The sequence below is a fragment of the Haemaphysalis longicornis genome, unplaced genomic scaffold (assembly GCF_048455015.1).
Source record: "Haemaphysalis longicornis isolate Haplotype H1 unplaced genomic scaffold, Haemaphysalis longicornis Haplotype H1 scaffold_11, whole genome shotgun sequence".
Lineage (NCBI taxonomy): Eukaryota > Metazoa > Arthropoda > Arachnida > Ixodida > Ixodidae > Haemaphysalis > Haemaphysalis longicornis.
Window position 1 is genome coordinate 117,004,523 of NW_027526214.1, and position 24,841 is coordinate 117,029,363.

Sequence of the window (24,841 nt, forward strand, 5' to 3'; positions counted from 1 at the left end):
CCTAGGCATCAAGGCTGCCAGAACCGAGACCCTCGCTAGGCTTTCGCAGAATAATATAGTAAGGAAATGAGGGGCTCGTTGAGGAAATACAGAAAGATAGGTCAGCAGTCTACAACGCCAAACGAGGCATAGGGGTGTGGTTAGGCTCTTTTCTTTTTCACTACGGTTAATTAAGTAAACATTTTTTTAATTATACAGAAGAAAGAAAGAAAGAAAAACACGCGCCCAGAGTGGGGACCGAACCCACGCCTTTCGATTACATGTCGAATGCCTTACCAATTCGGCTATCTGGGCGACTGTGTTCTCCTTCACTTTCTGGGCTATTTATATTTACTAGAAGTGTATCTGACGCTTGAGGGTGGTAGCCAGCGCCACTCTGACTACACGGGGAGAAGGTGACCTTTTTTGCAACCCCCAGGGCGTGACTCGAACGTCTACAGCCTGTCATGAGTGGGTTACTGGCGGGAAGCCCTCTTATGCTACCTAGGCATCAAGGCTGCCAGAACCGAGACCCTCGCTAGGCTTTCGCAGAATAATATAGTAAGGAAATGAGGGGCTCGTTGAGGAAATACAGAAAGATAGGTCAGCAGTCTACAACGCCAAAGGAGGCATAGGGGTGTGGTTAGGCTCTTTTCTTTTTCACTACGGTTAATTAAGTAAACATTTTTTAATTATACAGAAGAAAGAAAGAAAGAAAAACACGCGCCCAGAGTGGGGACCGAACCCACGCCTTTCGATTACATGTCGAATGCCTTACCAATTCGGCTATCTGGGCGACTGTGTTCTCCTTCACTTTCTGGGCTATTTATATTTACTAGAAGTGTATCGGACGCTTGAGGGTGGTAGCCAGCGCCACTCTGACTACACGATAGAAGGCGACCTTCTTTTCAACCCCCAGGGCGTGACTCGAACGTCTACAGCCTGTCATGAGTGGGTTACTGGCGGGAAGCCCTCGTATGCTACCTAGGCATCAAGGCTGCCAGAACCGAGACCCTCGCTAGGCTTTCGCAGAATAATATAGTAAGGAAATGAGGGGCTCGTTGAAGAAATACAGAAAGATAGGTCAGCAGTCTACAACGCCAAAGGATGCATAGGGGTGTGGTTAGGCTCTTTTCTTGTTCACTACGGTTAATTAAGTAAACATTTTTTTTAATTATACAGAAGAAAGAAAGAAAGAAAAACACGCGCCCAGAGTGGGGACCGAGCCCACGCCTTTCGATTACATGTCAAATGCCTTACCAATTCGGCTATCTTGGCGACTGTGTTCTCCTTCACTTTCTGGGCTATTTATATTTACTAGAAGTGTATCTGACACTTGAGGGGTGTAGCCAGCGCCACTCTGACTACACGGGGAGAAGGCAACCTTCTTTTCAACCCCCAGGGCGTGACTCGAACGTCTACAGCGTGTCATGAGTGGGTTACTGGCGGGAAGCCCTCTTATGCTACCTAGGCATCAAGGCTGCCAGAACCGAGACCCTCGCTAGGCTTTCGCAGAATAATATAGTAAGGAAATGAGGGGCTCGTTGAGGAAATACAGAAAGATAGGTCAGCAGTCTACAACGCCAAACGAGGCATAGGGGTGTGCTTAGGCTCTTTTCTTTTTCACTACGGTTAATTAAGTAAACATTTTTTTAATTATACAGAAGAAAGAAAGAAAAACACGCGCCCAGAGTGGGGACCGAACCCACGCCTTTCGATTACATGTCGAATGCCTTACCAATTCGGCTATCTGGGCGACTGTGTTCTCCTTCACTTTCTGGGCTATTTATATTTACTAGAAGTGTATCTGACGCTTTAGGGTGGTAGCCAGCGCCACTCTGACTACACGGGGAGAAGGCAACCTTCTTTTCAACCCCCAGGGCATGACTCGAACGTCTACAGCCTGTCATGAGTGGGTTACTGGCGGGAAGCCCTCTTATGCTACCTAGGCATCAATGCTGCCAGAACCGAGACCCTCGCTAGGCTTTCGCAGAATAATATAGTAAGGAAATGAGGGGCTCGTTGAAGAAATACAGAAAGATAGGTCAGCAGTCTACAACGCCAAAGGATGCATAGGGGTGTGGTTAGGCTCTTTTCTTTTTCACTACGGTTAATTAAGTAAACATTTTTTTAATTATACAGAAGAAAGAAAGAAAAACACGCGCCCAGAGTGGGGACCGAACCCACGCCTTTCGATTACATGTCAAATGCCTTACCAATTCGGCTACCTGGGCGACTGTGTTCTCCTTCACTTTCTGGGCTATTTATATTTACTAGAAGTGTATCTGACGCTTTAGGGTGGTAGCCAGCGCCACTCTGACTACACGGGGAGAAGGCGACCTTCTTTTCAACCCCCAGGGCGTGACTCGAACGTCTACTGCCTGTCATGAGTGGGTTACTGGCGGGAAGCCCTCTTATGCTACCTAGGCATCAAGGCTGCCAGAACCGAGACCCTCGCTAGGCTTTCGCAGAATAATATAGTAAGGAAATGAGGGGCTCGTTGAGGAAATACAGAAAGATAGGTCAGCAGTCTACAACGCCAAAGGAGGCATAGGGGTGTGGTTAGGCTCTTTTCTTTTTCACTACGGTTAATTAAGTAAACATTTTTTTTAATTATACAGAAGAAAGAAAGAAAGAAAAACACGCGCCCAGAGTGGGGACCGAACCCACGCCTTTCGATTACATGTCGAATGCCTTACCAATTCGGCTATCTGGGCAACTGTGTTCTCCTTCACTTTCTGGGCTATTTATATTTACTAGAAGTGTATCTGACGCTTTAGGGTGGTAGCCAGCGCCACTCTGACTACACGGGGAGAAGGCAACCTTCTTTTCAACCCCCAGGGCATGACTCGAACGTCTACAGCGTGTCATGAGTGGGTTACTGGCGGGAAGCCCTCTTATGCTACCTAGGCATCAAGGCTGCCAGAACCGAGACCCTCGCTAGGCTTTCGCAGAATAATATAGTAAGGAAATGAGGGGCTCGTTGAAGAAATACAGAAAGATAGGTCAGCAGTCTACAACGCCAAAGGATGCATAGGGGTGTGGTTAGGCTCTTTTCTTTTTCACTACGGTTAATTAAGTAAACATTTTTTTAATTATACAGAAGAAAGAAAGAAAAACACGCGCCCAGAGTGGGGACCGAACCCACGCCTTTCGATTACATGTCAAATGCCTTACCAATTCGGCTATCTGGGCGACTGTGTTCTCCTTCACTTTCTGGGCTATTTATATTTACTAGAAGTGTATCTGACGCTTTAGGGTGGTAGCCAGCGCCACTCTGACTACACGGGGAGAAGGCGACCTTCTTTTCAACCCCCAGGGCGTGACTCGAACGTCTACTGCCTGTCATGAGTGGGTTACTGGCGGGAAGCCCTCTTATGCTACCTAGGCATCAAGGCTGCCAGAACCGAGACCCTCGCTAGGCTTTCGCAGAATAATATAGTAAGGAAATGAGGGGCTCGTTGAGGAAATACAGAAAGATAGGTCAGCAGTCTACAACGCCAAAGGAGGCATAGGGGTGTGGTTAGGCTCTTTTCTTTTTCACTACGGTTAATTAAGTAAACATTTTTTTTAATTATACAGAAGAAAGAAAGAAAGAAAAACACGCGCCCAGAGTGGGGACCGAACCCACGCCTTTCGATTACATGTCGAATGCCTTACCAATTCGGCTATCTGGGCGACTGTGTTCTCCTTCACTTTATGGGCTATTTATATTTACTAGAAGTGTATCTGACACTTGAGGGTGGTAGCCAGCGCCACTCTGACTACACGGGGAGAAGGCAACCTTCTTTTCAACCCCCAGGGCATGACTCGAACGTCTACAGCCTGTCATGAGTGGGTTACTGGCGGGAAGCCCTCTTATGCTACCTAGGCATCAATGCTGCCAGAACCGAGACCCTCGCTAGGCTTTCGCAGAATAATATAGTAAGGAAATGAGGGGCGCGTTGAGGAAATACAGAAAGATAGGTCAGCAGTCTACAACGCCAAAGGAGGCATAGGGGTGTGGTTAGGCTCTTTTCTTTTTCACTATGGTTAATTAAGTAAACATTTTTTTAATTATACAGAAGAAAGAAAGAAAGAAAAACACGCGCCCAGAGTGGGGACCGAACCCACGCCTTTCGATTACATGTCCAATGCCTTACCAATTCGGCTATCTGGGCGACTGTGTTCTCCTTCACTTTCTGGGCTATTTATATTTACAAGAAGTGTATCTGACGCTTGAGGGTGGTAGCCAGCGCCACTCTGACTACACGGGGAGAAGGCGACCTTCTTTTCAACCCCCAGGGCGTGACTCGAACGTCTACAGCCTGTCATGAGTGGGTTACTGGCGGGAAGGCCTCTTATGCTACCTAGGCGTCAAGGCTGCCAGAACCGACACCCTCGCTAGGCTTTCGCAGAATAATATAGTAAGGAAATGAGGGCCTCGTTGAGGAAATACAGAAAGATAGGTCAGCAGTCTACAACGCCAAAGGAGGCATAGGGGTGTGGTTAGGCGCTTTTCTTTTTCACTACGGTTAATTAAGTAAACATTTTTTTAATTATACAGAAGAAAGAAAGAAAGAAAAACACGCGCCCAGAGTGGGGACCGAACCCACGCCTTTCGATTACATGTCGAATGCCTTACCAATTCGGCTATCTGGGCGACTGGGTTCTCCTTCACTTTCTGGGCTATTTATATTTACTAGAAGTGTATCTGACGCTTGAGGGTGGTAGCCAGCGCCACTCTGACTACACGGGGAGAAGGCGACCTTCTTTGCAACCCCCAGGGCGTGACTCGAACGTCTACAGCCTGTCATGAGTGGGTTACTGGCGGGAAGCCCTCTTATGCTACCTAGGCATCAAGGCTGCTTAGAACCGAGACCCTCGCTAGGCTTTCGCAGAATAATATAGTAAGGAAATGAGAGTCTCGTTGAGGAAATACAGAAAGATAGGTCAGCAGTCTACAATGCCAAAGGAGGCATAGGGGTGTGGTTAGGCTCTTTTCTTTTTCACTACGGTTAATTAAGTAAAAATTTTTTTTAATTATACAGAAGAAAGAAAGAATGAAAAACACGCGCCCAGAGTGGGGACCGAACCCACGCCTTTCTATTACATGTCGAATGCCTTACCAATTTGGCTATCTGGGCGACTGTGTTCTCCTTCACTTTCTGGGCTATTTATATTTACTAGAAGTGTATCTGACGCTTGAGGGTGGTAGCCAGCGCCACTCTGACTACACGGGGAGAAGGCGACCTTCTTTTCAACCCCCAGGGCGTGACTCGAACGTCTACAGCCTGTCATGAGTGGGTTACTGGCGGGAAGCCCTCTTATGCTACCTAGGCATCAAGGCTCTAAGAACCGAGACCCTCGCTAGGCTTTCGCAGAATAATATAGTAAGGAAATGAGGGGCTCGTTGAGGAAATACAGAAAGATAGGTCAGCAGTCTACAACGCCAAAGGAGGCATAGGGGTGTGGTTAGGCTCTTTTCTTTTTCACTACGGTTAATTAAGTAAACATTTTTGAATTATACAGAAGAAAGAAAGAAAGAAAAACGCGCCCAGAGTGGGGACCGAACCCACGCCTTTCGATTACATGTCGAATGCCTTACCAATTCGGCTATCTGGGCGACTGTGTTCTCCTTCACTTTCTGGGCTATTTATATTTACTAGAAGTGTATCTGACGCTTTAGGGTGGTAGCCAGCGCCACTCTGACTACACGGGGAGAAGGCGACCTTCTTTTCAACCCCCAGGGCGTGACTCGAACGTCTACAGCCTGTCATGAGTGGGTTACTGGCGGGAAGCCCTCTTATGCTACCTAGGCATCAAGGCTGCCAGAACCGACACCCTCGCTAGGCTTTCGCAGAATAATATAGTAAGGAAATGAGGGGCTCGTTGAGGAAATACAGAAAGATAGGTCAGCAGTCTACAACGCCAAAGGAGGCATAGGGGTGTGGTTAGGCTCTTTTCTTTTTCACTACGGTTAATTAAGTAAACATTTTTGAATTATACAGAAGAAAGAAAGAAAGAAAAACACGCGCCCAGAGTGGGGACCGAACCCACGCCTTTCGATTACATGTCGAATGCCTTACCAATTCGGCTATCTGGGCGACTGTGTTCTCCTTCACTTTCTGGGCTATTTATATTTACTAGAAGTGTATCTGACGCTTTAGGGTGGTAGCCAGCGCCTTTCTGACTACACGGGGAGAAGGCGACCTTCTTTTCAACCCCCAGGGCGTGACTCGAACGTCTACAGCCTGTCATGAGTGGGTTACTGGCGGGAAGCCCTCTTATGCTACCTAGGCATCAAGGCTGCCAGAACCGAGACCCTCGCTAGGCTTTCGCAGAATAATATAGTAAGGAAATGAGGGGCTCGTTGAGGAAATACAGAAAGATAGGTCAGCAGTCTACAACGCCAAAGGAGGCATAGGGGTGTGGTTAGGCTCTTTTCTTTTTCACTACAGTTAATTAAGTAAACATTTTTTTTAATTATACAGAAGAAAGAAAGAAAGAAAAACACGCGCCCAGAGTGGGGACCGAACCCACGCCTTTCGATTACATGTCGAATGCCTTACCAATTCGGCTATCTGGGCGACTGTGTTCTCCTTCACTTTCTGGGCTATTTATATTTACTAGAAGTGTATCTGACACTTGAGGGTGGTAGCCAGCGCCACTCTGACTACACGGGGAGAAGGCAACCTTCTTTTCAACCCCCAGGGCGTGACTCGAACGTCTACAGCCTGTCATGAGTGGGTTACTGGCGGGAAGCCCTCTTATGCTACCTAGGCATCAAGGCTGCCAGAACCGAGACCCTCGCTAGGCTTTTGCAGAATAATATAGTAAGGAAATGAGGGGCTCGTTCAGGAAATACAGAAAGATAGGTCAGCAGTCTACAACGCCAAACGAGGCATAGGGGTGTGGTTAGGCTCTTTTCTTTTTCACTACGGTTAATTAAGTAAACATTTTTTTTAATTATACAGAAGAAAGAAAGAAAGAAAAACACGCGCCCAGAGTGGGGACCGAACCCACGCCTTTCGATTACATGTCGAATGCCTTACCAATTCGGCTATCTGGGCGACTGTGTTCTCCTTCACTTTCTGGGCTATTTATATTTACTAGAAGTGTATCTGACGCTTGAGGGTGGTAGCCAGCGCCACTCTGACTACACGGGGAGAAGGCGACCTTCTTTTCAACCCCCAGGGCGTGACTCGAACGTCTACAGCCTGTCATGAGTGGGTTACTGGCGGGAAGCCCTCTTATGCTACCTAGGCATCAAGGCTGCCAGAACCGAGACCCTCGCTAGGCTTTCGCAGAATAATATAGTAAGGAAATGAGGGGCTCGTTGAGGAAATACAGAAAGATAGGTCAGCAGTCTACAACGCCAAAGGAGGCATAGGGGTGTGGTTAGGCTCTTTTCTTTTTCACTACGGTTAATTAAGTAAACATTTTTTTTAATTATACAGAAGAAAGAAAGAAAGAAAAACACGCGCCCAGAGTGGGGACCGAACCCACGCCTTTCGATTACATGTCGAATGCCTTACCAATTCGGCTATCTGGGCGACTGTGTTCTCCTTCACTTTCTGGGCTATTTATATTTACTAGAAGTGTATCTGACACTTGAGGGTGGTAGCCAGCGCCACTCTGACTACACGGGGAGAAGGCAACCTTCTTTTCAACCCCCAGGGCGTGACTCGAACGTCTACAGCCTGTCATGAGTGGGTTACTGGCGGGAAGCCCCCTTATGCTACCTAGGCATCAAGGCTGCCAGAACCGAGACCCTCGCTAGGCTTTCGCAGAATAATATAGTAAGGAAATGAGGGGCTCGTTCAGGAAATACAGAAAGATAGGTCAGCAGTCTACAACGCCAAACGAGGCATAGGGGTGTGGTTAGGCTCTTTTCTTTTTCACTACGGTTAATTAGGTAAACATTTTTTTTAATTATACAGAAGAAAGAAAGAAAGAAAAACACGCGCCCAGAGTGGGGACCGAACCCACGCCTTTCGATTACATGTCGAATGCCTTACCAATTCGGCTATCTGGGCGACTGTGTTCTCCTTCACTTTCTGGGCTATTTATATTTACTAGAAGTGTATCTGACGCTTGAGGGTGGTAGACAGCGCCACTCTGACTACACGGGGAGAAGGTGACCTTTTTTGCAACCCCCAGGGCGTGACTCGAACGTCTACAGCCTGTCATGAGTGGGTTACTGGCGGGAAGCCCTCTTATGCTACCTAGGCATCAAGGCTGCCAGAACCGAGACCCTCGCTAGGCTTTCGCAGAATAATATAGTAAGGAAATGAGGGGCTCGTTGAGGAAATACAGAAAGATAGGTCAGCAGTCTACAACGCCAAAGGAGGCATAGGGGTGTGGTTAGGCTCTTTTCTTTTTCACTATGGTTAATTAAGTAAACATTTTTTTAATTATACAGAAGAAAGAAAGAAAGAAAAACACGCGCCCAGAGTGGGGACCGAACCCACGCCTTTCGATTACATGTCCAATGCCTTACCAATTCGGCTATCTGGGCGACTGTGTTCTCCTTCACTTTCTGGGCTATTTATATTTACAAGAAGTGTATCTGACGCTTGAGGGGTTGTAGCCAGCGCCACTCTGACTACACGGGGAGAAGGCGACCTTCTTTTCAACCCCCAGGGCGTGACTCGAACGTCTACAGCCTGTCATGAGTGGGTTACTGGCGGGAAGGCCTCTTATGCTACCTAGGCATCAAGGCTGCCAGAACCGAGACCCTCGCTAGGCATTCGCAGAATAATATAGTAAGGAAATGAGGGCCTCGTTGAGGAAATACAGAAAGATAGGTCAGCAGTCTACAACGCCAAAGGAGGCATAGGGGTGTGGTTAGGCGCTTTTCTTTTTCACTACGGTTAATTAAGTAAACATTTTTTTAATTATACAGAAGAAAGAAAGAAAGAAAAACACGCGCCCAGAGTGGGGACCGAACCCACGCCTTTCGATTACATGTCGAATGCCTTACCAATTCGGCTATCTGGGCGACTGTGTTCTCCTTCACTTTCTGGGCTATTTATATTTACTAGAAGTGTATCTGACGCTTGAGGGTGGTAGCCAGCGCCACTCTGACTACACGGGGAGAAGGCGACCTTCTTTGCAACCCCCAGGGCGTGACTCGAACGTCTACAGCCTGTCATGAGTGGGTTACTGGCGGGAAGCCCTCTTATGCTACCTAGGCATCAAGGCTGCCAGAACCGAGACCCTCGCTAGGCTTTCGCAGAATAATATAGTAAGGAAATGAGGGGCTCGTTGAGGAAATACAGAAAGATAGGTCAGCAGTCTACAACGCCAAAGGAGGCATAGGGGTGTGGTTAGGCTCTTTTCTTTTTCACTACGGTTAATTAAGTAAACATTTTTGAATTATACAGGAGAAAGAAAGAAAGAAAAACACGCGCCCAGAGTGGGGACCGAACCCACGCCTTTCGATTACATGTCGAATGCCTTACCAATTCGGCTATCTGGGCGACTGTGTTCTCCTTCACTTTCTGGGCTATTTATATATACTAGAAGTGTATCTGACGCTTGAGGGTGGTAGCCAGCGCCACTCTGACTACACGATAGAAGGCGACCTTCTTTTGAACCCCCAGGGCGTGACTCGAACGTCTACAGCCTGTCATGAGTGGGTTACTCGCGGGAAGCCCTCGTATGCTACCTAGGCATCAAGGCTGCCAGAACCGAGACCCTCGCTAGGCTTTCGCAGAATAATATAGTAAGGAAATGAGGGGCTCGTTGAGGAAATACAGAAAGATAGGTCAGCAGTCTACAACGCCAAAGGAGGCATAGGGGTGTGGTTAGGCTCTTTTCTTGTTCACTACGGTTAATTAAGTAAACATTTTTTTTAATTATACAGAAGAAAGAAAGAAAGAAAAACACGCGCCCAGAGTGGGGACCGAACCCACGCCTTTCGATTACATGTCGAATGCCTTACCAATTCGGCTGTTTGGGCGACTGTGTTCTCCTTACTTTCTGGGCTATTTATATTTACTAGAAGTGTATCTGACACTTGAGGGGTGTAGCCAGCACCACTCTGACTACACGGGGAGAAGGCAACCTTCTTTTCAACCCCCAGGGCGTGACTCGAAGGTCTACAGCCTGTCATGAGTGGGTTACTGGCGGGAAGCCCTCTTATGCTACCTAGGCATCAAGGCTGCCAGAACCGAGACCCTCGCTAGGCTTTCGCAGAATAATATAGTAAGGAAATGAGGGGCTCGTTCAGGAAATACAGAAAGATAGGTCAGCAGTCTACAACGCCAAAGGAGGCATAGGGGTGTGGTAAGGCTCTTTTCTTTTTCACTACGGTTAATAGGGTAAACATTTTTTTTAATTATACAGAAGAAAGAAAGAAAGAAAAACACGCGCCCAGAGTGGGGACCGAACCCACGCCTTTCGATTACATGTCGAATGCCTTACCAATTCGGCTATCTGGGCGACTGTGTTCTCCTTCACTTTCTGGGCTATTTATATTTACTAGAAGTGTATCTGACGCTTGAGGGTGGTAGCCAGCGCCACTCTGACTACACGGGGAGAAGGCGACCTACTTTTCAACCCCCAGGGCGTGACTCGAACGTCTACAGCCTGTCATGAGTGGGTTACTGGCGGGAAGCCCTCTTATGCTACCTAGGCATAAAGGCTGCCAGAACCGAGACCCTCGCTAGGCTTTCGCAGAATAATATAGTAAGAAAATGAGGCGCCTGTTGAGGAAATACAGAAAGATAGGTCAGCAGTCTACAACGCCAAAGGAGGCATAGGGGTGTGCTTAGGCTCTTTTCTTTCTCACTACGGTTAATTAAGTAAACATTTTTTTAATTATACAGAAGAAAGAAAGAAAAACATGCGCCCAGAGTGGGGACCGAACCCACGCCTTTCGATTACATGTCGAATGCCTTACCAATTCGGCTATCTGGGCGACTGTGTTCTCCTTCACTTTCTGGGCTATTTATATTTACTAGAAGTGTATCTGACGCTTGAGGGTGGTAGCCAGCGCCAATCTGACTACACGGGGAGAAGGCGTCCTTCTTTTCAACCCCCAGGGCGTGACTCGAACGTCTACAGCCTGTCACGAGTGTCTTACTGGCGGAAAGCCCTCTTATGCTACCTAGGCATCAAGGCTGCCAGAACCGAGACCCTCGCTAGGCTTTCGCAGAATAATATAGTAAGGAAATGAGGGGCTCGTTGAGGAAATACAGAAAGATAGGTCAGCAGTCTACAACGCCAAAGGAGGCATAGGGGTGTGGTTAGGCTCTTTTCTTTTTCACTACAGTTAATTGAGTAAACATTTTTTTAATTATACAGAAGAAAGAAAGAAAGAAAAACAAGCGCCCAGAGTGGGGACCGAACCCACGCCTTTCGATTACATGTCGAATGCCTTGCCAATTCGGCTATCGACATCGGCTAGCGGTAAGGCATTCGACATGTAATCGAAAGGCGTGGGTTCGGTCCCCACTCTGGGCCCGTGTTTTTCTTTCTTTCTTTCTTCTGTATAATTAAAAAAATGTTTACTTAATTAACCGTAGTGAAAAGGAAAAGAGCCTAACCACACCCCTATGCCTCCTTTGGCATTGTAGACTGCTGACCTATCTTTCTGTATTTCCTCAACGAGCCCCTCATTTCCTTACTATATTATTCTGCGAAAGCCTAGCGAGGGTCTCGGTTCTGGCAGCCTTGATGCCTAGGTAGCATAAGAGGGCTTCCCGCGAGTAACCCACTCATGACAGGCTGTAGACGTTCGAGTCACGCCCTGGGGGTAGAAAAGAAGGGCGCCTTCTCCCCGTGTAGTCAGAGTGGCGCTGGCTACCACCCTCAAGCGTCAGATACACTTCAAGTAAATGTAAATAGCCCAGAAAGTGAAGGAGAACACAGTCGCCCAGATAGCCGAATTGGTAAGGCATTCGACATGTAATCGAAAGGCGTGGGTTCGGTCCCCACTCTGGGCGCGTGTTTTTCTTTCTTTCTGTCTTCTGTATAATTAAAAAAAATGTTTACTTAATTAACCGTAGTGAAAAAGAAAAGAGCCTAACCACACCCCTATGCCTCCTTTGGCGTTGTAGACTGCTGACCTATCTTTCTGTATTTCCTCAACGAGCCCCTCATTTCCTTACTATATTATTCTGCGAAAGCCTAGGGAGGGTCTCGGTTCTGGCAGCCTTGATGCCTAGGTAGCATAAAGGGCATCCCGCCAGTAACCCACTCATGACAGGCTGTAGACGTTCTAGTCACGCCCTGGGGGTTGAAAAGAAGGTCGCCTTCTCCCCGTGTAGTCAGAGTGGCGCTGGCTACCACCCTCAAGCGTCAGATACACTTCTAGTAAATATAAATAGCCCAGAAAGTGAAGGAGAACACAGTCGCCCAGATAGCCGAATTGGTAAGGCATTCGACATGTGATCGAAAGGCGTGGGTTCGGTCCCCACTCTGGGCGCGTTTTTCTTTCTTTCTTTCTTCTGTATAATTAAAAAATGTTTACTTAATTAACCGTAGTGAAAAAGAAAAGAGCCTAACCACACCCCTATGCCTCCTTTGGCGTTGTAGACTGCTGACCTATCTTTCTGTATTTCCTCAACGAGCCTCTCATTTCCTTACTATATTATTCTGCGAAAGCCTAGCGAGGGTCTCGGTTCTGGCAGCCTTGATGCCTAGGTAGCATAAGAGGGCTTCCCGCCAGTAACCCACTCATGACAGGCTGTAGACGTTCGAGTCACGCCCTGGGGGTTGAAAAGAAGGTCGCCTTCTCCCGTGTAGTCAGAGTGGCGCTGGCTACCACCCTCAAGCGTCAGATACACTTCTAGTAAATATAAATAGCCCAGAAAGTGAAGGAGAACACAGGCGCCCAGATAGCCGAATTGGTAAGGCATTCGACATGTAATCGAAAGGCGTGGGTTCGGTCCCCACTCTGGGCGCGTGTTTTTCTTTCTTTCTTTCTTCTGTATAATTAAAAAAATGTTTACATAATTAACCGAAGTGAAAAAGAAAAGAGCCTAACCACACCCCTATGCCTCCTTTGGCGTTGTAGACTGCTGACCTATCTTTCTGTATTTCCTCAACGAGGCCCTCATTTCCTTACAATATATATATATATATATATAAATATATATATATATATATATATTTATATATACATATATATATATATATATATATATATATATCAATGACGGGCTCGTCGAAAATAACACAGAAATAAGAGTTGGCAGTCAAGAAAACCTAGGAAAGCAAAGAGGAGAATGTGGTAGGTCATTGAAACAGATAAAGAATTTGGAAAATACGAAAGATAGTGGAGAAAAAATGCCCGCCAGGTTGGATCCGAACCCACGACCATCAGACGATTGGTCTGGGGCGAGAACAACTACGCTACCGGCGGGGCGATTTTCCCCTCCACTTTCTAGTGCATTTATGTTCAGGTATTCTTGTTTCCTGTCCTTGGGGTTGGTAGCCAGCGCCACTCGGACTACTCGGGGTGAAGATGACCTTCTTTTTAACTCCCGGGCCATGACTAGAGTGTCTACGACATGTCGAAAGTGGTCGAACAGCGTTGAACCCTCTTAAGGTTCCTATGGCACCACGACTGCCAGAACAGAGGCCCCCGCTATGTATGTAGCGAATCAGAATAGGAAATAAGGGGCTCGTTGAAAATAGACAGAAATAACAGTTCGCAGTCGAGAAAACCTCGGAAAGCAAAGGGGAGGATATGGTAGGTCATTGAAACAGGTAAACAATTTGGAAAGAAAGTAGAGAAAAAAAAATGTTCTCTAGTTTGATTTTCAGCGTTTTCTTGACTGCCAAATTCTATTTCTGTGGTATTATCAACGAGCACCTCATCTCCTGTTCTGATTCGCTACATGCATAGCGATGGCTTCTGCTCTGGCATTCTTGGTGCCATAGGAATCTTAAGAGGGTTCAACGCTGGTCGACCACTCTCGACAAGTCGTAGACACTCGAGTCACGGCCCGGGGGTTAAAAGGAAGCTCCCCTTCATCCCGAGTATTCCGAGTGGCGCTGGCTACCACCCCCAAGCACACGACACATAAATACCTGAACATAAATACCCCAAAAAGTGCAGGGGAAAATCGCCCCGCCGGTAGCGTTGTGGTTATCGCAACAGACCGATGTTCTGATGGTCGTGGGTTCGGATCCCACCTGGCTGGCATTTTTCCTCCACTTTCTTTCGTTCTTTCCGAATTCGTTAGCTGTTTCAATCACCTACCCCATTTTCCCCTTTGCTTTCCGAGGTTTTCTTGGCTGCCAACTCCTATTTCTCTGTTATTTTCAACAAGCCCCTTATTTCCTATTCTGATTCGCTACATGCATAGCGAGGGCCTCTGTTCTGGCAGTCTTGTTGCCATAGGAAGCTTAACAGGGTTCAACGCTGGTCAACCACTCTCGACATGTCGTAGACACTCGAGTAACGGCCCGGGGGTTAAAAAGAAGGTCCTCTTCACACCAATTAGTCCGAGTGGCGCTGGCTACCAGCCCCAAGCACAGGAAACAAAAATACCTGAACATAAACACCCCACAAAGTGGAGAGGAAAATCGCCCCGCCGTTCGCGTATTGTTTATCGCATCAGACCGGCATTCTGTAGGTCCTGAGTTGGGATCCCACATGGCGGGAATTTTTTCTCTACTTTCTTTCTTCCTTTCCAAATTCTTTATCTGTTTCAATGACCTACCACTGCCTCCCCTTTGCTTTCAGAGGTTTTCTTGACTGCCAACTCTTATTTCTATATATGTTAAAGTATATATATATATATATATATATTGTAATGCGGGTTTATTGCCTTGAAAGCGAGGAGGAGGAGGGGCACTCAGAAGTGGCAAGCGGATAAGTGTTCCAGCCGGCAGTATATCTCGAGCACTTCACGAGCTTCACGCCGATGGCGATGCCGCTGCGGTGGCTCACCGTGCTGCCTCGTCGTCATCTGCACAATTCATGTGGTCAATCTCCTTGAGTGGCGTACGCCAATCACAATGACATTGCTGACGGTTGTTGTGGCCGCGTAGCTTATTAGTTGCACGGTAGTGCTCGCATGGTGGCTGCGCGCCACTTGCTCGTCTTTCGCACTACAATTACCCCCCACCGGGAAGGTAGCCACCCTGGCGACCTAAGGGCACATTCACGACGGAAGGGTCGTAGTACGGCTTGAGGCGATGCACGTGTACCGTTTCGCGGCCGCGGCAGCGTAGATCAGACGATGGTGTGAGCGGCTCCACAACGTAATTAACGGCGGAGGTTCGTTCGAGTACGCGGTACGGCCCATGGAACTTGGAAAGGAGCTTGCTAGAAAGTCCAGGGGTAGTGGCTGGTACCCAAAGCCATACGAGAGAGCCGGGAGAAAAAACCACTTGTGGGTTGTCACCATCACGCCGATGTTTTTGGTGGAATTGGTCCTCGGAAGTAAAATAGCGAGCAAGCTGACGGCACTCCTCAGCGTGGCTGCAGAGCAGAGAAACAGGCGTGTATTCGGATGCGTCGGGTCGATAGGGTAAAATGATGTCTAGAGGGCAGGATGCTTCACGGCCATAGAGGAAGAAGTACGGCGAGAACCCTGTAGTAGTCTGCGTCGCAGTGTTGTACGCGTAAGTCACAAAAGGGAGAATCGCGTCCCAATCGGAGTGGTCCGAAGACACGCACTTAGCGAGCACGTCGCCGAGGGTGCGGTTAAATCTCTCAGTCAATCCATTAGTCTGGGGATGGTAGGCTGTAGTGCTGCGGTGGGTGACGTTGCATTCTTTCATTAGAGCCTCGACCACTTCTGACAAAAAGACACGGCCCCGGTCACTTAGAAGTTCTCGTGGTGCTCCATGACGCAGGATGAAATGGTGCAAAATGAAGGTAGCAACTTCGCGCGCTGTGGCAGCCGGTAGGGCAGCAGTCTCCGCGTATCGCGTAAGGTGATCCACGGCGACGATAACCCACCGGTTGCCGGCCGCAGTCAGGGGCAGAGGGCCGTATAAGTCTATCCCGACTCGGTCGAAAGGGCGCGCGGGGCAGGGCAAAGGTTGTAACGGGGCGGTTTGTGACTGCGGCGGAGACTTGCGACGTTGGCATTCTCGGCATGATTTGATGAACTTCGTTACAAAGGAATACATTCCTCGCCAAAAGTAGCGCAGCCGCAACCGCTGGTACGACTTAAAGACTCCTGCATGGGCGAATTGCGCATTCGTGTGGAAGTTAGCACAGATTGTAGAGCGTAGGGTGCGAGGGATCACGAACAACCACTTGCGGCCTTCGGGGAGGTAATTCCTGCCATACAGAAGCCCGTCACGAATGGAAAAATGCACGGCCTGACGTCGCAGTGCCCGCGAGCCACTACGTTCTGTAGGGTTCGAAATCAGGTCAAAAATGGAAGATATCCAAGGGTCCTTGCGTTGCTGCCCTGCCATGTCCTCAAGTGGCTCAGATGCCTGTATGCAATCAATGGCCATAATTTCGGACGAATCAGTGGATAAAGGTGAGTGGGATAAAGCATCTGCGTGGCTGTGCTTGCGTCCAGACCGATATATCACTCGGATGTCATATTCCTGAAGGCGAAGGGACCAGCGTGCAAGGCGACCGGAGGGATCCTTCAGCGACGATAGCGAACAAAGGGCATGGTGATCTGTGACCACATCAAAAGTTCGACCGTAGAGGTAAGGCCGGAACTGTGAAATAGCCCACACGATGGCCAAACACTCTTTCTCTGTAACAGAGTAATTACATTGCGCCTTTGTAAGAGTGCGGCTCGCGTATGCGACGACGTACTCGTCGAATCCCGCCTTTCTTTGGGCAAGCACAGCTCCCAGACCTAAGCCGCTGGCGTCGGTATGGATCTCGGTGGGCGCGGAGGGATCAAAATGACGCAAAATGGGAGGTGACGTAAGTAAGCGGCGTAGGGTTACAAAGGCTTCATCGCAAGCAGGTGACCAGGTAGACAGGTCATGACTTCCGCTCAGTAACTTCGTTAGAAGCGCAATGACGGATGCAAAGTTGGGCACGAAGCGTCGGAAGTAGGAGCAGAGTCCGACAAAACTGCGCAGGGCTTTCACGGTAGTCGGTTTCGGGAAGGCGGCAACAGCTCGAAGTTCAGCAGGGTCGGGAAGAATGCCGTCCTTTGAAACAACATGACCTAAAATTGTCAGTTTGCGGGCAGCAAAATGACACTTTTTAACATTCAGCTGTAGCTCAGCGTCGGTAAGGCACTGCAGAACTTGTTCCAGGGGACTGAGGTGGGTGTCAAAATTGGGCGCAAATACCACGATGTCATCCAAGTAGCATAAGCAAGTTTTCCACTTGAGGCCACGAAGAATGTCGTCCATCATGCGCTCAAAAGTGGCAGGCGCATTACATAACCCGAACGGCATCACGTTGAATTCGTATAACCCGTCGGGGGTCACGAACGCGGTCTTGCGGCGGTCGTCGTCTGCCATCGGCACCTGCCAGTAACCCGAGCGGAGGTCTAAGGAAGAGAAGAACTCGGCGCCTTGCAGATAATCTAATGCGTCGTCGATGCGTGGCAACGGGTAAACGTCTTTCCGGGGGATCTTGTTCAGTCGTCGATAATCGACACAAAAACGAACAGACCCATCTTTCTTGCCAACAAGAACGACCGGTGAAACCCACGGGCTCTTAGAAGGCCTAATGACACCACGCTGAAGCATTTCATCAACGTGCGTTTCGATCACGGATCGCTCTTTGGCTGAAACGCGGTATGGTCGTTGCCTCAAAGGTGGATGAGAGCCGGTGTCAATGCGATGTGTGACGGTCTGCGTGCGGCCCAAGGAAGTTTGCTGGCAGTCGAAGGTAGATCGGAAACTGTGAAGAAGGGTAAGCAGGTGGTTGCGCTGGACAGGGTCGAGGTTGTCGTCTACGGAGGGAACGAAGGCGGCCGAATCAGATGCACGGGGAAGAGGCGGGCTTAGCGAGCTGAGCGACAGAACGTGGGATGCATCCGGGAAGTCGTTTATGAGGCGAGCGTCAATAGCTTCGACGCGTCCAAGGGACTCGCCACGATGCACGGTTAAGGGTGAAGAGGAGGTTTTGCAGATGGAGATCATGCTAGCGCCATTTTCGATTTCAAGAATGGCGTAGGGGAGAGGGGCGCCCTGGCGACGCATAAACAGATTAGAGGGGGTAAACACAACAGTTGCGTCAGACACCATATCACAGATTACCGGCACGATAACTGCAGAGGCTGGAGGGATTGTGGAGTCTTCTGCGGCGCACAGCTTGAATGTAGTGGTTCCCTTGGGCACTTAAGTACCACACAGTGGAAATAAGGAGATCTGGGCGCGGGCACAGTCAATAACAGCGTGGTGACGCGACAGGAAGTCCCACCCCAAGATAATGTCGTGGGAGCACGAGGAAAGAACGACGAACTCGATTACATACATCGCGTTTTGCACAAAGACACGGCTTGTGCAAACGGCTGAAGGCTCGACGGGATGCGCAGCAGCTGTGCGGAGACGGAAACCGGATATTGAGGTCGTCACTTTTCGTAATTTGCGGCAAAGTTTGTCGGATATAACAGAGATGGCTGCTCCCGTGTCTACAAGGGCGTATGTGGTGATTCCATCGATAACTACTTCAATCACGTTCGTAACAGACAGGCCAGGGCTTTGGTATTTCGATGGCGCCGCAGTTCTTGCCTCCGGAACTGCGGCGATCAGTTTTCCTCCTGGGCATTCGGACGGCGGCGCAGCGGCGAAATGGAATGGCGACGAGGAAAGGACGACCGACGGGTATCGGGTGCTTCGTGAGGAGGCGAGAGATATGGCGGCTCAGCAGCGGCATTGCTGGACGAACGTGGAGGAGTATACACGCTAGCAGCAAAGACTGGTCTTCGGTAAGCGTCTCCGGACGGCGCGACTCGACGGCGGCAATAGCGCGCTACGTGACCAGGAACTCCACAGAAATAACAAATCGGCCGGTTATCGGGCGTGCGCCATGGGTTGCTGTGAAGCGGTGCCGAGGAAGCTGGAGGAAGGTAAGGCGGCGGCTGCGGGCGGCGTAAGGGCACGTAAGCGGTGGGCGGAGCCTGCCGTGCCGCCATTTCAGCGTATAGAGGCGCCGCTACAGGCAACGTCTGGGGGACAGCTGGCGTTGTCGGTAAGACTTCAGCGACTTCTTCCCTAATAATTCGACGGAGTGGCGACGACAAGCAAGGATCTGGTACCGGCGACGATGGCAGAGATGTACAAGGCAGGAGAGAGATCTGCCGAGCCACCTCTTCACGAACAAACTCCTTGATGCGGCTCAGTAGCGACGGGTTTTCGTCGAGTGCCAGCCCACAGAGCGGCTCCTCACGCTCCACAGGGCGGCGACGAATGAGGCGACGCTGCCTGCGCAACTCGTCATAACTCTGCAACAAGCTGATGACGTCTCGGACGCTCTGAGGGTTTTTCGCCAGAAGCATCTAGAACGCGTCCTCATCTAGTCCCTTGAGTATGTGTTTGATGGTGTCTTGCTCAGGCATGGAAGGATCCACGCGCCTGCAAAGGTCGACCACATCGTCGATGTAGCTGGTAAAGTTCTCGCCGGCCTTTTCAGCTCGCTCTCTCAAATACTGCTCCGCACGAAGCTTGCGAACCGCAGGCCGGTCAAATACTGCCGAAAAGTTCGTTTTGAATGCGGTCCACGCTTGGCGATCCTCTGGGTGGTTGAGATACCATTTTTCGGCAAGTCCCCTCAAAGAGAAACCAACGTTATTTAGCTTCATGCCATCGTCCCACTTATTGTGTGCGCTTACCCTCTCTTAGGCCGAAAGCCAATCTTCGACGTCCTGGTCATCTGCGCCAGTGAACATCGCCGGCTCACGCTCACGGATCACCCCGGAGCAGATGACAGCCGGTTGCGAAGGCGATGTCGTGTTTCGGGCGTCACTAGTCATGGTGGACCCAACGGTAGAAAGCAGGGTGCGACTCCGAAGCTCCAGGCTGGCGGGTACACGGGGTGAAGCTACCGAGCAGGGCGAGGATGGAATCCGCACACTCCACCAAAATGTAATGCGGGTTTATTGCCTTGAAAGCGGAGAGTAGGAGGGGCACTCAGAAGTGGCAAGCGGATAAGTGTTCCAGCTGGCAGTATATCTCGAGCAATTCACGAGCTTCACGCCGATGGCGATGCCGCTGCGGTGGCTCACCGTGCTGCCTCGTCGGCATCTGCACCATTCAAGTGGTCAATCTCCTTGAGTGGCGTACGCCAATCACAATGACATTGCTGACGGTTGTTGTGACCGCGTAGCTTATCAGTTGCTCGGTAGTGCTCGCAAGGTGGCGGCGCGCCACTTGCTCGTCTTTCGCACTACAATATATATATATATATATATATATATATATATATATATATTGTAACGACAAGAGTTAACGATGCACAACAATATTAGATGCCGAAGCGCCATTTGCCCAATCGGGTATGCCCTGAGGATTATCATGAAGACGACGAAGGCCCGACTCGGACGTTCACGCTCACGAGCTGATACCGGCTGGGCCTACGCTCGGCCCGTTGCCTTACGCTACGCCTTCAATGAACCCCCATGATCAACTACCATTGTGACTGCTATTCCCCTTTACAAGTGATGGAGGTCAAGGGTCTCGGTTCCACACTGGAGCTTCGCAACCGGACACTGCCCGAGATGAACCACCGAGAGACCAGCCAGCACCCTGCGCCGTCGGGCGCACCCGTGATCTGCTCTTGCGCGATGCGACAGCGGGACCCAACCATATTCACTGGTGAGGACGACACTGATGTCGAAGACTGGCTGTCGTCCTATGAGCGTGTGAGTGCCTACAACAAATGGAATGATCCGACTAAGCTGCATAACGTGTTTTACGCCCTTGATAAGCTCGCCCGGCGGTGGTACGCGAACAATGAATCAGACATTTCTACCTGGTCGGCCTTCCGCACCCGCTTTGTGGCAGCATTCGGCCGCCCAGCTGTACGCAAGCTCCATGCCGAGCAGCAGTTGCGTGTACGCGGCCAACAAGCTGGGGAAACATTCACCAGCTACATCGAGGAAGTGGTGGACTTGTGCAAGCGGGTCGACCCGTCGATGACGGAAACGGACAAGGTCAGGCACGTCCTTAAAGGAGTGGACGATGACGCGTTCCAGATGCTGCTGTCCAAGGATCCCCAAACGATAGCCGACGTCGTACACATTTGCCCTGAATGTCAACGCCGAAAATCGCCGCCGCCCCGCCTTGCCGGTCCTTTGCAGCCACTACATTGCCCAGCAAAGCCATTCGAACGTGTGGGCATAGACCTGTAAGGCCCACTTCCGTCTACTGCAGCCGGAAACCGATGGATCATTGTCGCCGTGGATCACCTTACTCGGTACGCCGAAACAGATGCTCTTCCTGCCGCCACGGATCGCGACGTAGCGTCTTTCCTGCTGCGCCGCTTTGTCCTTCGACACGGGGCACCTCAGGAGCTTCTAAGCGACCGAGGACGGGCTTTGTTGTCTGACGTTATTGAAGCCCTGCTCTCTGATTGCCACGTCGTTCATCGGACTACCACATCATACCATCCACAAACGAACGGGATCACGGAACGCTTCAATCGCACCCTTGGTGACATGCTCTCCATGTACGTGTCTGCCAACCAATCGAAGTGGGACCTCGCACTCCCGTTTGTAACATTTGCTTACAATACGGCAACGCAGACGACCACGGGATTCTCGCCGTTTTTCTTATTGTATGGGCGAGAGCCGTCCGGCACAATCGACACGATACTCCCCTACAAGCCCGACGCAACAGAATTTACGCCGATTTCAGACGTTGCTCGTCGCGCCGAGGAATGCCGTCGACTGGCCTGTTCGTTTCCATCGACCGATCAGCAGTTTTGATTGCAGTTTTGATCCCGGCTCCCTTGTGTTGCTTTCGGTGCCCTGCTCAACACCCGGTCTCTTCCCAAAACTGACCACCAAGTACCATGGCCCGTACAGAGTCATTGAGCGGACTTCGCCCGTCAATTACCTTGTGGAACCAGTTGCACAAACTACAGATAATCGCCGCCCAGGGCGTGAAATTGTTCACCTGGATCGGTTAAAGCCATACTACGACCCTCTAGTTTTGTCGGGCCCTTGAGTAGCCAGGATGGCTCCTTTTGCACCGGGGGCAATTGTAACGAGAAGAGTTAACGATGCACAACAATATTAGATGCCGAAGCGCCATTTGCCCAATCGGGTATGCCCTGAGGATTATCATGAAGACGACGAAGGCCCGACTCGGACGTTCACGCTCACGAGCTGATACCGGCTGGACCTACGCTCGGCCCGTTGCGTTACGCTACGCCTTAAATAAACCCCCACGATCAACTACCATTGTGACTGTTATTCCGCTTTACAATATATATATATATATATATATATATATATATATATTTATTGCTACAGTACGTGCATAGCCTATGTACCACATTGGGACATGTGCCAGGTACAAGCAGAAACAAGAGGACAATAGCGCACGCGGACTCCGAAAACGAGCTAGATGTCGAAGTAGTAGAGGATCTTGTGTCTGGCCTGCGGGGTGCTCTCGCGAGTGTAAATACACTGCGCGGATACCTCTTGTACCGCTTGGCTACACGTCCTCCTTCACGTCACCGTAACATCTTGGTGGAGGTTGCCAGACATCCCGTCCCTCTCGTCGTCAGCCTTCATCACGCATCTCCTAAGCGGTCGTCATATTCCTCCTGCCAGCATGGCTCCGCCGAGCTAGTCGTCGCCTCCACTGGTCGTCTTTTCGCAGCCACGAGAGCCCGGTTTCTTTACTGGCACGGACGATGTTGACGTCCATGTTTGGATAAAGCGCTACGAGCGGGTCAGCGCCCACAACCGTTGGGACCCTACGTTCATGCTTGCCAATCTTCTTTTCTGCTTGAGTGGTGCGGCACAAACCTGGCATAAAACCAATGAAGCCAAGTTAACCAGTGTGGACTTCTGTAAATTCGAATTCTTGAGAATATTCGGCAATCCCATCCAACGTCAGCTAAGCGCAAAAGCGGAACTTGCATCCCGTGCCCAGACATCGACCGAACGGTAAATTTCTTACATTCACGACGTCCTGGCTCTCTGCCTTAAGGTCGACGAGAAGATGACTGAGCAGGACAAGGTGGCGCATTTGCTTAAGGGAATAGCTGACGACGCTTTTCACTTGCTCATGTGTGTGGCTGCACTACAGTCGATGCCGTCCTAAACAAATGTCGACTGTTCGAGCAAGCGAAGAGCCGTCGCATAACGCAGCAGTTCCAACGGTTCCCCAACACCGCTGCGACTTCTTCCCGCGAGCCACCATCCCCCCAGCCGTTTTCTTCCGCGACTTCTCAGCCTGACTCACTCGAACACACCATCCAAAGAATAGTGCGCCGTGAACTGGAGGCCACTGCTCCTGCCGTTACTCTGCCCCATTCGGTCGACAGCCCTGTTCCAGCCATTTTGCTGATTCAAGCTGTCGTTCGAGACGAGATTAGCAACATGGGTATCCAGAAAGCATTGTCGCTGAGTCCTCCTGCCGCCCGCCACAGTTATGCTCCACCTGGACCTCGCTATGTGTCCGGCCCTCCACGCTACCGAAATCCCGCTGACTGGAGAACCGCCGATGATAAGTCCATCTGTTTCACCTGTCGCCGTGTTGGCCATGTCGCTCGGTACTGTCAGAACCATTGGCTTCGAGTTTCCCGGAACAACTTCTCGGCAGACCATTATTCGACTGACGTGCCTCGCCGTTTTTCCCCTCGCACGTCGCCAGAATCCGTCGCTATTGTAGGTAGCTCTGCCTCCCGATTTGGATGCTCGCCCCCGGCGCCGCGCCACCATTCACGTTCGCAGCAGCGCCGACACCTTTCACCGTTAGCGCCCCTTCGACGCTTCTCAGCAAAAAACTGATGGATGCAGCGCCCAGAGGTGACGCGGCGTTCCGACCCGAGCCCGAAAATCCTCTTTTGACGCTGCCGACTAGAGACAATTTAATCGACGTTGAAGTAGACGGCGTTCCGATCACCGCTCTTATAGACACTGGCGCACATATCTCGATAATGAGTGCTCCCCTTCGTCGCCTCCGTAAAGTTTTGACGCTAACCATGTCGCATGTTGGTGTCGCTGATGGAGGGACACCGCTCGTTACCGGAATGTGCACGGCCCGTGTAACCATTGAAGACTACACAACGACACTCTTGTTCTCTGTTTTAGAAACGTGCACGCATAATTTGAGTCTGGGCATTGACTTTTTCTCGGTACATTGTGCAATAATAGATTGCGCGACGGGTTTACTACGCTTTGAGGTACCGCTTTCGCCCGATGCTCCCGACGCCTCCTTTCACCGTCGTTATGCTCAGCTGAGTTCATTCGTCTGCGCCCTGAAGCCGTCAGGGATGTTCTCTTGTCCTCTTGCCACCCTCTCTCCGACGGTGCGTACCTCGTGACCCCTGCCACCAACGTTCTCCTAACGCACAATGTGATCCTGCCGAATTCTGTTGTAACCATCACAAACAGCCACACCATCCTTCCAATTCATAATTTTGGATTGCATGCCCAAGTACTTCCCCGAGGAATTTCCCTCGCCTCAGTTTCTCCACTGCACGACCTTGACATTTCTGCGCTACCCGTCGACACTTCTCTACTGGCTTCCTCTCCTGACCTCGAGCGGAGAAATTTGGTGCAATGATCAGCTCGGAACTTTCAGGACCACAAGCCCAAGAACTACGCCAGCTTCTTCTATCGTATTCTGACATTTTTTACTTCCAGAACCGCATTTGGGTCAAACACATGCAGTGAAGCACTGGATTGACACAGGCGATGCCAGGCCAATTGACAGGTGACCTTATCGAGTGTCCCATGCGGAACGCGTTGTATACCAAAAAGAAGTAAAAAAAATGCTCGATAAATACACCATCGAGCCTTCT

General features: G+C 50.1%; 1 protein-coding gene across 1 annotated transcript in view; it reads left to right on the forward strand.

Annotated features, from left to right (window-relative positions):
- Window positions 1-20,579: 20,579 nt before the first annotated feature.
- LOC144160769 (activity-regulated cytoskeleton-associated protein-like) overlaps window positions 20,580-24,841 on the forward strand; it is a 66,534-nt gene continuing 62,272 nt past the window's right edge. Inside the window, exon 1 of the mRNA XM_077691943.1 lies at window positions 20,580-20,723. Coding sequence (XP_077548069.1) covers window positions 20,580-20,723 — 144 coding nt within the window. The remainder of the gene's footprint in view (window positions 20,724-24,841) is intronic.